Source organism: Mytilus californianus, unplaced genomic scaffold (genome assembly GCF_021869535.1).
Source record: "Mytilus californianus isolate M0D057914Y unplaced genomic scaffold, xbMytCali1.0.p SCAF_7, whole genome shotgun sequence".
Taxonomy (NCBI): domain Eukaryota; kingdom Metazoa; phylum Mollusca; class Bivalvia; order Mytilida; family Mytilidae; genus Mytilus; species Mytilus californianus.
Genome location: NW_026262723.1, coordinates 50283891 through 50298724, shown reverse-complemented (window position 1 = coordinate 50298724; position 14834 = coordinate 50283891). Strand labels below are relative to the sequence as shown.

General features: G+C 32.6%; 1 protein-coding gene across 5 annotated transcripts in view; it reads left to right on the top strand.

Moving 5' to 3' along the window:
* Window positions 1-14834, top strand: part of LOC127709697 (probable E3 ubiquitin-protein ligase HERC4) — a 428281-nt gene that overhangs the window by 200767 nt on the left and 212680 nt on the right. For all 5 annotated transcript variants that reach the window (XM_052215333.1, XM_052215334.1, XM_052215335.1 and 2 more), the window contains one exon: window positions 13800-13989. In XM_052215333.1, coding sequence (XP_052071293.1) covers window positions 13800-13989 — 190 coding nt within the window. The remainder of the gene's footprint in view (window positions 1-13799; window positions 13990-14834) is intronic.

The window sequence follows — 14834 nt, the reverse complement described above, 5'->3', positions numbered from 1 at the left end:
ATAAGTCATGACCAAAATTGTCAATTGACCCCTTAAGGAGTTATTGCCCTTTATAGTCAATTTTTTACAATTTTCATAAATTTTGTAAATTTTTGTAAATTTTTACAAAATATTTTCTACTGTAACTACTGGGCCAAGTTCATTATAGATAGAGATAATTGTAAGCAGCAAGAATGTTCAGTAAAGTAAGATCTTCAAACACATCACCATCACCAAAACACAATTTTGTCATGAATCCATCTGTGTCCTTTGTTTAATATGCACATAGACCAAGGTGAGCGACACAGGCTCTTTAGAGCCTTTAGTTTGTGATTAAATCAGTATTTGATACTGTGAGCAATAATTTGTCAACTATATTTGGTGTATGGAATGTTTGTAACGTGTATATGTCCAACTGGAAGGTGTGATTTGACTTTCACCTCATTTTCACTGTTCTTTTGGTTAATGTAGAGTTAGATTGTTGATTCAGGGACACACACACTAAATTTAGTTTTTAAAAGTACTATAGGTTAATGATTTTGTCCTAGCAATATTGTTAATGTTACTGTTTCAAGTGAAAGACGTGAGATTACATGTAGATTTACTGTAGTGCTCCTTTCGTGTGGTAACCTAACGGTGTACAATACTTGGCCCAAGTATCAACAGCAGCACGGAAGCTTTCACTTGGGACAGTTATAAGTTTATAATACAAATGAAAAAATAATTAGATCTGGCATGATTGATGCTGAGCAAACAATTCAAAGATACAAACCATTACTGGTCAGTTGAAGATTAAGCCTAAATGAGCAAAATCTATACTGTTTTATGTAAATCCGACTTTAAAATTTGTGCACTTTCTCATTAATTTCTTATGTCACAATGCTGGGTCAATGATGTCACAACATAACACAAACTAATCATCAGTTTTTATACGACCGCAAAAATTAAAATATTTTTGGTCGTATATTGGTATGACGTTGGCGTCGTCGTCGTCGTCGTCGTCGTCGTCCGAAGACACATTGGTTTTCGCACTCTAACTTTAGTTTAAGTGAATGGATCTCCATGAAATTTTACCATAAGGTTCAATACCACGAAAGGAAGGTTGGGATTGATTTTGGGGGTTATGGTACCAACAGTTAAGGAATTAGGGGCCAAAAAGGGGCCAAAAATAAGCATTTTTGTAACTTCCAGACAATAACTTGTGTGTAAGTGTATGGATCTCTCTGACATTGTACCACAAGGTTCCATATCACAAAGGGAAGGCTGTAATTGATTTTGGGGGTAATTGCCTCAAAATTTTAGGAATTAGGGGCCAAAAAAGGGGCAAAAAACAAGCATTTTTCTAGTTTCATGACAATAACTTGTGTGTAAGTTTTTGGATATTTCTGAAATTGTACTACAAGGTTCCATATCACAAAGGGAAAGCTGGAATTGAGTTTGGGGGTAATTGCCCGAAACGTTTAGGAATTGGGGGCCAAAAAGGGGCCAAAAATAAGCATTTTTCTAGTTTCCAGACAATAACTTGTGTTCAAGTGTATTGATCTCTCTGAAATTGTACTGCAAGGTACCATACCACAAAGGGAAGGCTGGGATTGAGTTTGGGGGTGATGAATCATAAGGGGGTTCAAAAAATTTGGGGGGGGGGGGATTTTTTTTTTTTCTTTTTTCCTTTTTTTTTTTCTTTTAAAATTTTCCATTTTAAGTTGGTTATTTCTGATTAATATTTAAAAGCAAATAATAATGATATGGTAGGAGATACACACCAAAGAGGATGTGTAAATTATTATATAATAAGTATTGTGCAATAGCAAGAAATTTTCAATTGCACAGTATTGCACAATAGCAAGAAATCTTTAATTGCACAGTATTGCGCAATAGCAAGAAATCTTCAATTGCACAGTATTGCACAATAGCAAGAAATATCCAATAGCACAATATTGCGCAATAGCAAGAAATTGTCAATTGTACAGTATTGCACAATAGCAAGAAATATTCAATTGCACAGTATTGTGCAAAAGAAGATACTTCATATAAATTGCTTATTTCTTGATCAATTTCAATGGGGTTTTATTCTTGAATTCTTGGGGTTCTTTAATATGCTGAATCTAACCGTGTATTAAGTTTTTGGATTTTGGGCCCTGTTTTTTAATTGGTCCACATTGAGGTCCAAAGGGTCCAAAATTTAACTTTGTTTGATTTCATCAAAAATTGATTTATTGGAGTTCTTTGATATGCCGAATCTAACCGTGTATTTAGATTCTTTATTTTTGGTTCCGTTTATAAATTGGTCTACATTAAGGTCCAAAGGGTCCAAATTAAACTTAGTTTGATTTTAACAAAAATTGAATTTTTAGGGTTCTTTGATATGCTGAATCTAAACATGTATTTAGATTTTTGATTATGGGCCCAGTTTTCAAGTTGGTCCAAATCGGTGTCCAAAATTAAACTTTGTTTGATTTCAACAAAAATTGAATATATGGGGTTCTTTGATATGCTGAATCTAACCATGTATTTAGATTTTTGATTTTTGGGCCCTATTATCAACTTTGTCCACATTGAGGTCAAAAGGGTCCAAAATTAAACTTAGTTTGATTTTAACAAAAATTGAATTTTTAGGGTTCTTTGATATGCTGAATCTAAACATGTATTTAGATTTTTGATTATGGGCCCAGTTTTCAAGTTGGTCCAAATCGGGGTCCAAAATTAAACTTTGTTTGATTTCAACAAAAATTGAATATATGGGGTTCTTTGATATGCTGAATCTAACCATGTATTTAGATTTTTGGGCCCCGTTATCAACTTTGTCCACATTGAGGTCAAAAGGGTCCAAAATTAAACTTTGTTTGATTTCATCAAAAATTGAATTCTTAGGGTTCTTTGATATGCTGAATCTAACCATGTATTTAGATTTTGGATATTGGATCATAATAGGTGAATGTCCAATTAAAAATTTTTAAGTTCTTAGACCACATTCATTCTGTGTCAGAAACCTATGCTGTGTCAAATATTTAGTCACAATCCAAATTCAGAGCTGTATCAAGCTTGAATGTTGTGTCCATACTTGCCCCAACTGTTCAGGGTTCGACCTCTGCGGTCGTATCAAGCTGCGCCCTGCGGAGCATTTTATTAAAGGATTGCAATTATAAGACACAAAATAAATAGCAATAATAAAAAGACAAAGACCAATCTATTTATTCTATTTCACATATGGCACCATGGAATTTCAATTATTGTATTTCTTAAATAATGTTTTTTTGTTTTTGATAAAATAATGTCTTTCAGACAGAATATTAAAAAGCTCATATTATCTAAAAACCAATGGAAACTTTCCAGAATTATAAACTGACAATCATCTGAACCTTTCCTGAAAAATGTAAGCTAAAGCTGAAAATGGTCTGAACCCATCCTGAACAATAGCTGAAGACTGAATAATGACTGAGTATAGATTCTTTAAAATTTTTACTGAACATTCGCTTAAATATTCTTCTGTTTGTTGAACATTGCAGAAAGAAATGCTGAAATTTTTTTGAATATTTACCTAAAGTGTCTTAGTTTAATTTTTACTGAAAATTTGTGGAAAACTTACTGCAGCGTGTTAGATTCAGCCATTTTTGAGAAAATGTTGTTTTAAAGGGTTCTGAATATTTCAGCAAGGTGTTAAGAAAAAATCAAAATCAATGCTGAATATTTACTGAAAACATCTTGCTGAAATGTTACTGAAATTTTGCTGAAAACTTGCTGGAATGTGCCAAATTCAGCCATTTTTAAGCAAAAGGTTTTATAATAGGTTCTGAATATTTCAGCAAGATTTTCAGAAAAATTCAGAAGTAATGCTGAATTATTGCTGAATATTTACTGAAAATGTCTTGCTGAATTGTTACTGAAAATTTGCTGAAAACTTGCTGGTTTGTGCCAAATTCAGGCATTTTTAAGAAAAGGGTTTACTTAAAAAAATGTAATGTGTTCAGCAAAATTCCAGCATCATGTTCAGAAAAAATTCAGAAAAAATATTTTCATGAGAGAAGGGACCTATAAGTGGAGAAGGTTGGATAGTATAAGGTAATTAAGTAAAAAATTGTTGCACAGCAATACTATTGTTGGAAGTTGTAGTACTAAACACTGACTGAACAAGGATGCAATTTTGCTGAATGGTTTTTAATATGGCTGAATTAATAGTTCTTATTATGGCTGAATATGTCTTAATAAGGCTGAAGATTGGATGATTTTGTCTGAATAGTTCTTAATATGGTTGAATATTTCTGAATATATCTGAATATTTCTTAATATGTCTGAATATTTCTATATATGTCTGAATATTTCTTAATATGTCTGAATATTTCTTAGTGTGGCTGAAGATTGGAAGAATATTGGCTGAAGATTTCTGAATATTGCTGAATATGTCTTAAAAAATGGCTGAATATTTCTTAAATACAGCATCATTTAGACCATAAATTTTCTGAATATTTCTTAGTTTCTGAATATTTCTGTTTCTGAATACTGGCTGAATAGTCCGAAGTTCAGTAAATATTCAGAATTAGACACAAATACAACATTCAGACATATTCAGACAATTATTCAGATATAATTCAGAAATAATTAAGACAATATTCAGCCACCAATTTTCCATGAGGGTAACCGTGTATTTAGATTCTGGATATTGGACCATAATAAGTAAAAGTCCAATTTCAAATTTTTCAGTTCTTTGACCACATTCATTCTGTGTCAGAAAACTATGCTGTGTCAGATATGTAATCACAATTCAAATTCAGAGCTGTATCAAGCTTGAATGTAGAGTCCATACTTGCCCCAATTATTCAGGGTTCGTCCTTTGCGGTCATATCAAGCTGCGCCCAACAGAGCATTTTATCATTCCTTGTTCTTTCTAGTGCTGAGTATTTTATGTGGGAAATGTTCTATTTCTTTTGCCCATCTAAGGTTGACATACCAAATGAACAAATAGTTCTAAGGACAGATGTGTACACATTTAGTCCCTTATTTATTTCTGATAAATTTGAATCATGGATTTCAATCTTATATAATAAAGAATGAATATTTACTGATTGTGGATAATGTTACATTTGTTTATTTGCTTTTAATCATGGAACATCTCCCTATAAACAGGAAAGGAGGGTCATTATTACCCTTACATTTAGAAACTAAAGAAGACAGAGATTTTACTGGTGTGAAATTAATCAAACTCAAGTATGTAGGTTGATAAAATTATATGAAAATTACTAAAATCATTCATGTTTATTTCCCCATACAGAAGAAATGATAGGATGGCCAACTGCATTGCTCAACTGGCCGCCAGTTGAACAAACAGTTGAGGGCAAGTTGAGGGCTAGCTGGCCATCAGTTGAGCAAATAGTTGAGGGCCAGTTGAGGGCTACCTGGATTTTCGCCATGCAAATTAGGTAGCCCTCAACTATTAAATGCTCAACTTTATGCAAATTAGTTGAGCAAGGTTGAGAAAATATCATAGTTGAGGGCTAGGTGTCCAACAGTTGAGCAATTAGAGTTGAGGGCTACCTGGCCAACAGTTGAGGACCAGGTCATTAAAAGTTGAGGGCTAGGTGGCCAATAGTTGAGGGCCAGGTCATTAAAAGTTGAGGGCCAGGTCATTAAAAGTTGAGGGCTAGGTGGCCAATAGTTGAGGGCCAGGTCTTTAAAAGTTGAGCATTACATGTATCTGGTCATTGCAAACTGATGACTACACATTGTAGAAAAAATAAATTTAAACTGTGTATTTTATATAGCCAAAATACTGCTGAAAGATCTTAACACACAACAGACTACATGACAGCTTTATCCTTGCTCTTTTAAAAGTTATTATATAGTAAATAAAATCTAGTTAATCCTGCAGCCATATTAATCTTTATGCAAGGAGAAGTATTTAGATATATATTGAAATACTCAAAACAGAAAGTGTTGTTTAACCAGAAAAAAAATTATATATATTTATCTGTCATTTGTGGATAGATGTCTTATTTGCAGTCATACCCCAGATCTCTAGTTTTATACCAAATTCATTATATTAGAATAATCTTATTTTATTAGTAATACTTTCTAAAACAAATTGTCTTAATAATAAAATAAATATGTCTCCTGTCTTACACATTTTGATAATATATAAATTAATGCATAAATATATTGTCTAAAATTTTTAATCACTCTAAAAAGTTAAGAAGACACTTTAAATATAACTATTTTGAACTATAAGAAGACACTTTAAATATCACTATTTTGAACTAAAAGAGCATATACACTTATTCAAAATGGTGGAAATTCTAATCCAATGTACTTACCAAAAGATGTTTCCATAAATATGTGTTAAAACATCAATCTTCCTTAATCCAAGAGTCATGTCATCAGAAGAATACACTGCACTATTTCGTTATTTGTAACTTTTTGATCTACATCCATTGTAAAATTCATATTTTATTCATGATAGCTAGAAGACATATCTGCTTGCCATGTGCATGCTCAAGCCCAGTTAATATTTAAATGTTTGAGGTTGTTTAGGGTATTTTGACAGTGTGATCCCTTTGAAATTTGCCCCTAATAATAACTGTTAATTACCTTAATCATGAATATTTGATATATTTTATAATAAAAAAAATACTGTTTGTTTTTAGCTCACCGGGGCCCGAAGGGCTCCATGTGAGCTTATGCCATCACTTGGCGTCCGTCGTCGTCATCTGTCGTCGTAAACTATTTCAAAAATCTTCTCCTCTGAAACTACTGGGCCAAATGCCTTCAAACTTTAACTAAATGTTCCTTAGGGTATCTAGTTTATAAATTGTATCCGAAGTTTTGATCCACCGACAAACATGGCCACCATGGCTAAAAATAGAACATAGGGGTCAAATGCAGTTTTTGGCTTATATCTCAAAAACTAAAGCTTTTAGAGCAAATCTGACATAGGGTGAAGTTGTTCTATTGGTCAAGATCTATCAGCGTTGAAATTTGCAGACGAATCGAACAACCCATTGTTGGGTTGCTGCCACCGAATTGGTACTTTTAACAAAATTTTGCAGTTTTTTGTTATTATTTTGAATATTATTATAGATATATATAAACTGTAAGCAGCAATAATGTTCAGCAAAGTCAGATCTACAAAAAAGTTAATATGACCATAATTGTCAATTGACCCCTTGAGGAGTTATTGCCCTTTAAAGACAATTTTACACAATTTGTTCATCAAGTTTGCTAACATTTAAAAATCTTCTCCTCTGAAACTACTGGGCCAATTACCTTCAAACTTTAACTAAATGTTCCTTAGGGTATCTTGTTTATAAATTGTATCCGAAGTTTGTATCCATCGACAAACATGGCCGCCATGGCTAAAAATAGAACATAAGGGTCAAATGCAGTTTTTGGCTTATATCTCAAAAACTAAATCTTTTAGAGCAAATGTGACATGGGGTAAAATTGTTTAATTGGTCAAGATCTATCGGCCCTGAAATTATCAGACGAATCGAACAACCCATTGTTGGGTTGCTGCCACCGAATTGGTAGTTTTAACAAAATTTTGAATATTATTATAGATATATATAAACTGTCAGCAGCAATTATGTTCAGCAAAGTAAGATCTACAAAAAAGTTAATATGACCATAATTGTCAATTGACCCCTTAAGGAGTTATTGCCCTTTAAAGACAATTTTACACAATTTGTTCATCAAGTTTGCTAACATTTAAAAATCTTCTCCTCTGAAACTACTGGGCCAATTACCTTCAAACTTTTACTAAATGTTCCTTGGGGTATCTTATTTATAAATTGTATCCAAAGTTTGTATTCATCGACAAACATGGCCGCCATGTCTAAAAATAGAACATAAGGGTCAAATGCAGTTTTTGGCTTATATCTCAAAAACTAAATCTTTTAGAGCAAATGTGACAGGGGTAAAATTGTTTAGTTGGTCAAGATCTATCGGCCCTGAAATTATCAGACGAATCGAACAACCCATTGTTGGGTTGCTGCCACCGAATTGGTAGTTTTAACAAAATTTTGCAGTTTCTATACGACCGCAAAAAAAATTTGTGGTTGTATATTGGTATGACGTTGGCATCGTCCGAAGACACATTGGTTTTCGCACTCTAACTTTAGTTTAAGTAAATGGATCTTTTTGAAATTTGACCATAAGGTTCAATACCACAAAAGGAAGGTTGGGATTGATTTTGGGGGTTATGGTACCAACAGTTAAGGAATTAGGGGCCAAAAATAAGCATTTTCTAGTTTCCAGACAATAACTGTGGAATGGTGTATGGATCTCTCTGAAATTATACTACAAGTTTCCATACCACAAAGGGATGGTTGGGATTTGCTTTGGGGGGTTATGGCTCAAACCGTTTAGGAATTAGGGGCAAAAAAGGGGGAAAACCAAGGTTGTCCTGGTTAATGGACAAATACTTTAGTACAAAACATAATTTAAAGCAGTGTAAGGGAGATAAATCAAATACATCATTGAAATTATCTCCCTTACACTGCTTTTAAATTATGTATAAAGTAATGGTTAATGAACAATAAAGATAATTTAAAACAGTGTAAGGGAGGTAATCCAAATACAACGTTTTGGTTAATTCCCTTACACTGCTTTTAAATTATGTTTAAAGAAATGCATATTTATAAAGGAAGACCAGTAAAAATATGCAAATGTTGTATCTTTTTTTTTTACAAAAAAATCCATATGAAAGATTTGACACTATATTTTTAATTCTATTATAAAATAGATTAAGTTAGCACTATGGTATATTTAAATGGGTAATTATGGTTGCCAACTCCATTGGAAATTTGAATTGAGATTATGACCATTTCTTGAGGGAAAGAATTTTTTGGGGGAAAAAAGGGGGGGGATAAAAAAAAATTGTGGGGGGTCAATTTTTTCTCATTTCAGATTTCAGAAATTAAAAAAATTATTCTTCAAATATTATTTTTTTTTCAAATTTCAAATATTGAAAAATTTCAAGAAGAAATCTTTAATTGCACAGTATAGCGCATTAGATTTGTAAAATCTTTGATCACATTTATTTATTTGTTATGCCGAATCCAACAGTGTATTTAGATTTTTAATTTTGGGCCCAGTTTTCAAATTGGTCTACATTAAGGTCCAAAGGGTCCAAAATGAAACTTTGTTTGAATTTAGCAAAAATTGAATATATGAGGTTCTTTGATATGCTGAATCTAAACATGTATTAAGATTTTTGATTTTTGGCCCAGTTTTCAAGTTGGTCCAAATTGGGGTCCAAATTTAAACTTTGTTTGATTTCAACAAAAATTGAATATATGGGGTTCCTTGATATGCTGAATCTAACCATGTATTTAGATTTTTTATTTGTGGACCCCGTTATCAAATTGGTTCATATTGAGGTCAAAAGGGTCCAAAATTAAACTTTGTTTGATTTCATCTAAAATTGAATTTTTGGGGTTCTTTGATATTCCAAATCTAACCGTGTATTTAGATTTTTAATTTTGGGTCCTGTTTTTTAAATTGGTCTACATTAAGGTCCAAAGGGTCCAAAATTAAACTTAGTTTGATTTTAACAAAAATTGAATTCTTGGGGTTCTTTGATATGCTGAATCTAAACATGTGTTTAGATTTTTGATTATGGGCCCAGTTTTCAAGTTGGTCCAAGATAGGGTCCAAAATTAAACTTTGTTTGATTTCAACAAAAATTGAATTTATAAGGTTCTTTGATATGCTGAATCTAACCATGTATTTAGATTTTTTATTTGTAGGCCCCGCTATCAAATTAGTTCATATTGAGGTCAAAAGGGTCCAAAATTAAACTTTGTTTGATTTCATCAAAAATTGAATTATTGGGGTTCTTTGATATGCCAAATCTAACCGTGTTTTTAGATTTTTAATTTGGGTCCCGTTTTTTAAATTGGCCTTCATTGAGGTCCAAAGGGTCCAAAATTAAACTTAGTTTGATTTTAACAAAAATTGAATTCTTGGGGTTCTTTGATATGCTGAATCTAAACATGTGTTTAGATTTTTGATTATGGGCCCAGTTTTCAAGTTGGTCCAAGTTGGGGTCCAAAATTAAACTTTTTTTGATTTCAACAAAAATTGAATATATGGGGTTCTTTGATATGCTGAATCTAACCATGAATTTAGATTTTTTATTTGTGGGCCCCGCTATCAAATTGGTTCATATTGAGGTCAAAAGGGTCCAAAAGTAAACTTTGTTTGATTTCATCAAAAATTGAATTATTGGGGTTCTTTGATATTCCAAATCTAACCGTGTATTTAGATTTTTAATTTTAAGTCCCGTTTTTATACGACCGCAAAAATTAAAAATTTTTTGATCGTATATTGGTATGACGTTGGCGTCGTCGTCGTCCGGCGTCGTCCGAAGACACATTGGTTTTCGCACTCTAACTTTAGTTTAAGTGAATGGATCTCCATGAAATTTTACCATAAGGTTCAATACCACAAAAGGAAGGTTGGGATTGATTTTGGGGGTTATGGTACCAACAGTTAAGGAAAAAGGGGCCAAAAATAAGCATTTTGTAACTTTCAGACAATAACTTGTGTGTAAGTGTATGGATCTCTCTGACATTGTACCACAAGGTTCCATATCACAAAGGGAAGGCTGTAATTGATTTTGGGGGTAATTGCCTCAAAATTTTAGGAATTAGGGGCCAAAAAAGGGGCAAAAAACAAGCATTTTTCTAGTTTCATGACAATAACTTGTGTGTAAGTGTTTGGATATTTCTGAAATTGCACTACAAGGTTTCATATCACAAAGGGAAAGCTGGAATTGAGTTCGGGGGTAATTGCCTGAAAAGTTTAGGAATTGGGGCCAAAAAGGGGCCAAATATAAGCATTTTTCTAGTTTCAAGACAATAACTTGTGTTCAAGTGTATGGATCTCTCTGAAATTGTACTGCAAGGTACCATACCACAAAGGGAAGGCTGGGATTGAGTTTGGGGGTGATGAATCATAAGGGGGTTCAAAAAATTTGGGGGGAGGATTTTTTTTTCTTTCTTTTTTTCCTTTTTTTTTCTTTTAAAATTTTCCATTTTAAGTTGGTTATTTCTGATTTATATTTAAAAGCAAATAATAATGATATGGTAGGAGATACACACCAAACAGGATGTGTAAATTTTTATATAATAAGTATTGTGCAATAGCAAGAAATTTTCAATTGCACAGTATTGCACAATAGCAAGAAATCTTCAATTGCACAGTATTGCGCAATAGCAAGAAATCTTCAATTGCACAGTATTGCGCAATAGCAAGAAATATCCAATAGCACAATATTGCGCAATAGCAAGAAATTGTCAATTGTACAGTATTGCGCAATAGCAAGAAATATTCAATTGCACAGTATTGTGCAAAAGAAGATACTTCTTATAAATTGCTTATTTCTTGATCAATTTCAATGGGGTTTTATTCTTGAATTATTGGGGTTCTTTAATATGCTGAATATAACCGTGTATTAAGTTTTTGGATTTTGGGCCCCGTTTTTAAATTGGTCCACATTGAGGTCCAAAGGGTCCAAAATTTAACTTTGTTTGATTTCATCAAAAAATGAATTTTTGGGGTTCTTTGATATGCCGAATCTAACCGTGTATTTAGATTCTTAATTTTTGGTTCCGTTTTCAAATTGGTCTACATTAAGGTCCAAAGGGTCCAAAATTAAACTTAGTTTGATTTTAACAAAAATTGAATTTTTAGTGTTCTTTGATATGCTGAATCTAAACATGTATTTAGATTTTTGATTATGGGCCCAGTTTTCAAGTTGGTCCAAATCGGGGTCCAAAATTAAACTTTGTTTGATTTCAACAAAAATTGAATATATGGGGTTCTTTGATATGCTGAATCTAACCATGTATTTAGATTTTTGGGCCCCATTATCAACTTTGTCCACATTGAGGTCAAAAGGGTCCAAAATTAAACTTTGTTTGATTTCATCAAAAATTGAATTCTTGGGGTTCTTTGATATGCTGAATCTAACCATGTATTTAGATTTTGGATATTGGACCATAATAGGTGAATGTCCAATTTAAAATTTTTAAGTTCTTAGACCACATTCATTCTGTGTCAGAAACCTATGCTGTGTCAAATATTTAATCACAATCCAAATTCAGAGCTGTATCAAGCTTGAATGTTGTGTCCATACTTGCCCCAACTGTTCAGGGTTCGACCTCTGCGGTCGTATCAAGCTGCGCCCTGCGGAGCATTTTATTTAAATTGGTCTACATTAAGGTCCAAAGGGTCCAAAATTAAACTTAGTTTGATTTTAGCAAAAATTGAATTCTTGGGGTTATTTGATATGCTGAATCTAAACATGTGTTTATATTTTTAATTATGGGCCCAGTTTTTAAGTATGTCCAAGTTGGGGTCCAAAATTAAACTTTGTTTGATTTTAACAAAAATTGAATATATGGGGTTCTTTGATATGCTGAATCTAACCATGTATTTTGATTTTGGACATTGGACCATAATAGGTAAATTAAAAAAATTCAAGTTCTTAGACCACATTCTCTCTGTGTCAGAAACCTGTGCTGTGTCAAATATTTAATAACAATCCAAATTCAGAGCTGTATCAAGCTTGAATGTTGTGTCCATACTTGCCCCAACTGTTCAGGGTTCGACCTCTGCGGTCGTATCAAGCTGCGCCCCAGCGAAGCATTTTATTTGTTATTATTTTGAATATTACTATAGATATATGTAAACTGTAAGCAGCAATAATGTTCAGCAAAGTAAGATCTACAAAAAAGTTAATATGACCAAAATTGTCAATTGACCCCTTAAGGAGTTATTGCCCTTTAAAGACAATTTTACACAATTTGTTCAAGTTTGCTAACATTTAAAAATCTTCTCCTCTGAAATACAGGTGAGCGATTCAGGCTCTTGAGAGCCTCTTGTTTTAATTTATCTTTATGTTATGATCGAGTTATAGTTAAGTTAAAATACAGAAAAATGTATAAAAACATGTGCTTCCCTTAATTTGGCCTCATACTTTGTGTACATTTATAATAGTACTTCCTGTCTACTTGCATTATACACAGAGATAAATGGAAAACAGATGGCACATAACATTTATATCACCAGCTCATATTTCTAATTGCTCAACTTTTGCTCAACTATATGAAAAGTTAAACCAAAGATCAATTGCTCAACTTTTCCTCAACTACAAAAAAAATCAAAGTCTGAATGCTCAACTTTTCCTCAACTACAAAAAAATCAAAGTCTGAAAGCTCAACTTTTGCTCAACTATATGAAAATCAAAGATCAATTGCTCAATTTTTCCTCAACTTAATGGCCAGCTTCAGTTGAGGGCCAGTTGAGCGACATCTATCAAACATACAGTGCTTGGCCAGGTTTGAGTTGAGCTAAGATGCTCAACACCTAGCCCTCAACTATTTTGCTTAAAACAGCTAGCCCTCAACTGTCCGCCACATGGCCCTCAACTGGCCCTGAACTTTTTTTTCTGTAGGGGTCATTTATGCATCAGAGGTAAACAAAAAAGACATTATTTATACTGTTTAGTCGCTGGTAAGAAGGTTTGTTTCCTTGAAGAATTATTTAAACTAACCAATTGCTTTCTTGTTTCTAAAAAAAGATAATGAAGTTGTATAAAATTCGATAAAATAACATATACATGTACTTTGAAATAGATGAATTTTTGTACTGTATTTGTTAAAGGAAAATATGTTGAATTCAATGAAATATCAAATCCCATTTCAGAAGAATCATCATTCATGATTTAACATTGAGGTTTGAGGGTTTATACTTTTAGAATAAATTTTATAATATTTTATAAATGTTTTGTGGCTAAACAATATCTTGTGTTGCTATATTTTCAGATAACAAAGTGTTTAGAGTCTTATTTATTGCCGTCCTTACCACAGTCTCCACCTGATGTAGAGGCTCTAAGGTTGTATCTTATTTTACCAGAGTATCATATGTTCGAGGAGCCTAAAAAATTTAGTACACTTATAGGACCTTTTGCAAACAGTATATTAAATCTGGACAAACCAGGATCAAAAGTGTTAGGTATGAATATTAAATCAAGGTAGCCCTTATACATGTATTGGAAATAATCAAGTGTAACATTTTCTTATCTCTACAACAGAGACAACATTTCAATATTGACTTAATTGTATTTTAAAACTTCTCTAATTCAACCAATGGATTTACTGTTCCAAATTGAAATTCGTGTGATAGTCCAGCTGATTCCTGCATATTTTTAGAAGAATTGTGGGTTTGATGATAAAAGCATGAAAATTTGCACAACTGTAGATATATATTTGGTAGTCAATTTAAGCTATGGACCCACCCTGAAAAATCCAACATGGCCGCCATTTTCAAGATGTCTGCCAATCAGTTCAAATTTCACAACCATGTATAATTCAAAGCAAATAATATTTAAACAACCAAATCTTTTAGATACATATAAATTATTATCCAAAGTTTCTAGTAAGTCATGACCTTATATTAGACTTTTTCAAAATGGCGGAAAATTTCAAAATGGTAGCCAAAAAGTGAAAATAAACAAACTAAGACAAGGCTTTGCTGATCTTACTTTTATCGAATTGCAATTTGCAGTTCATACAATAATCTAGGGAATGCGTTTCCATGATGATACATGGATGCTGCTTGCAAGACAATTTAATCAAAGATCCCATAAATGGAAACATACGAACGTTTTCAGGACGCCATCAGGATTTGTTTGGCCATTAAATACCATATGAGTCACACATGATAATGGATATGTTCCACTTCTCCTTGCCACAATCCTCTCTTTTTCCTCGATTGTGGTAACATCAAGAATAACAATAAAAACGACTTATCACCGAATTTCTACTTGCAATGAGTAACATCATGAGTGCTACCAGTTT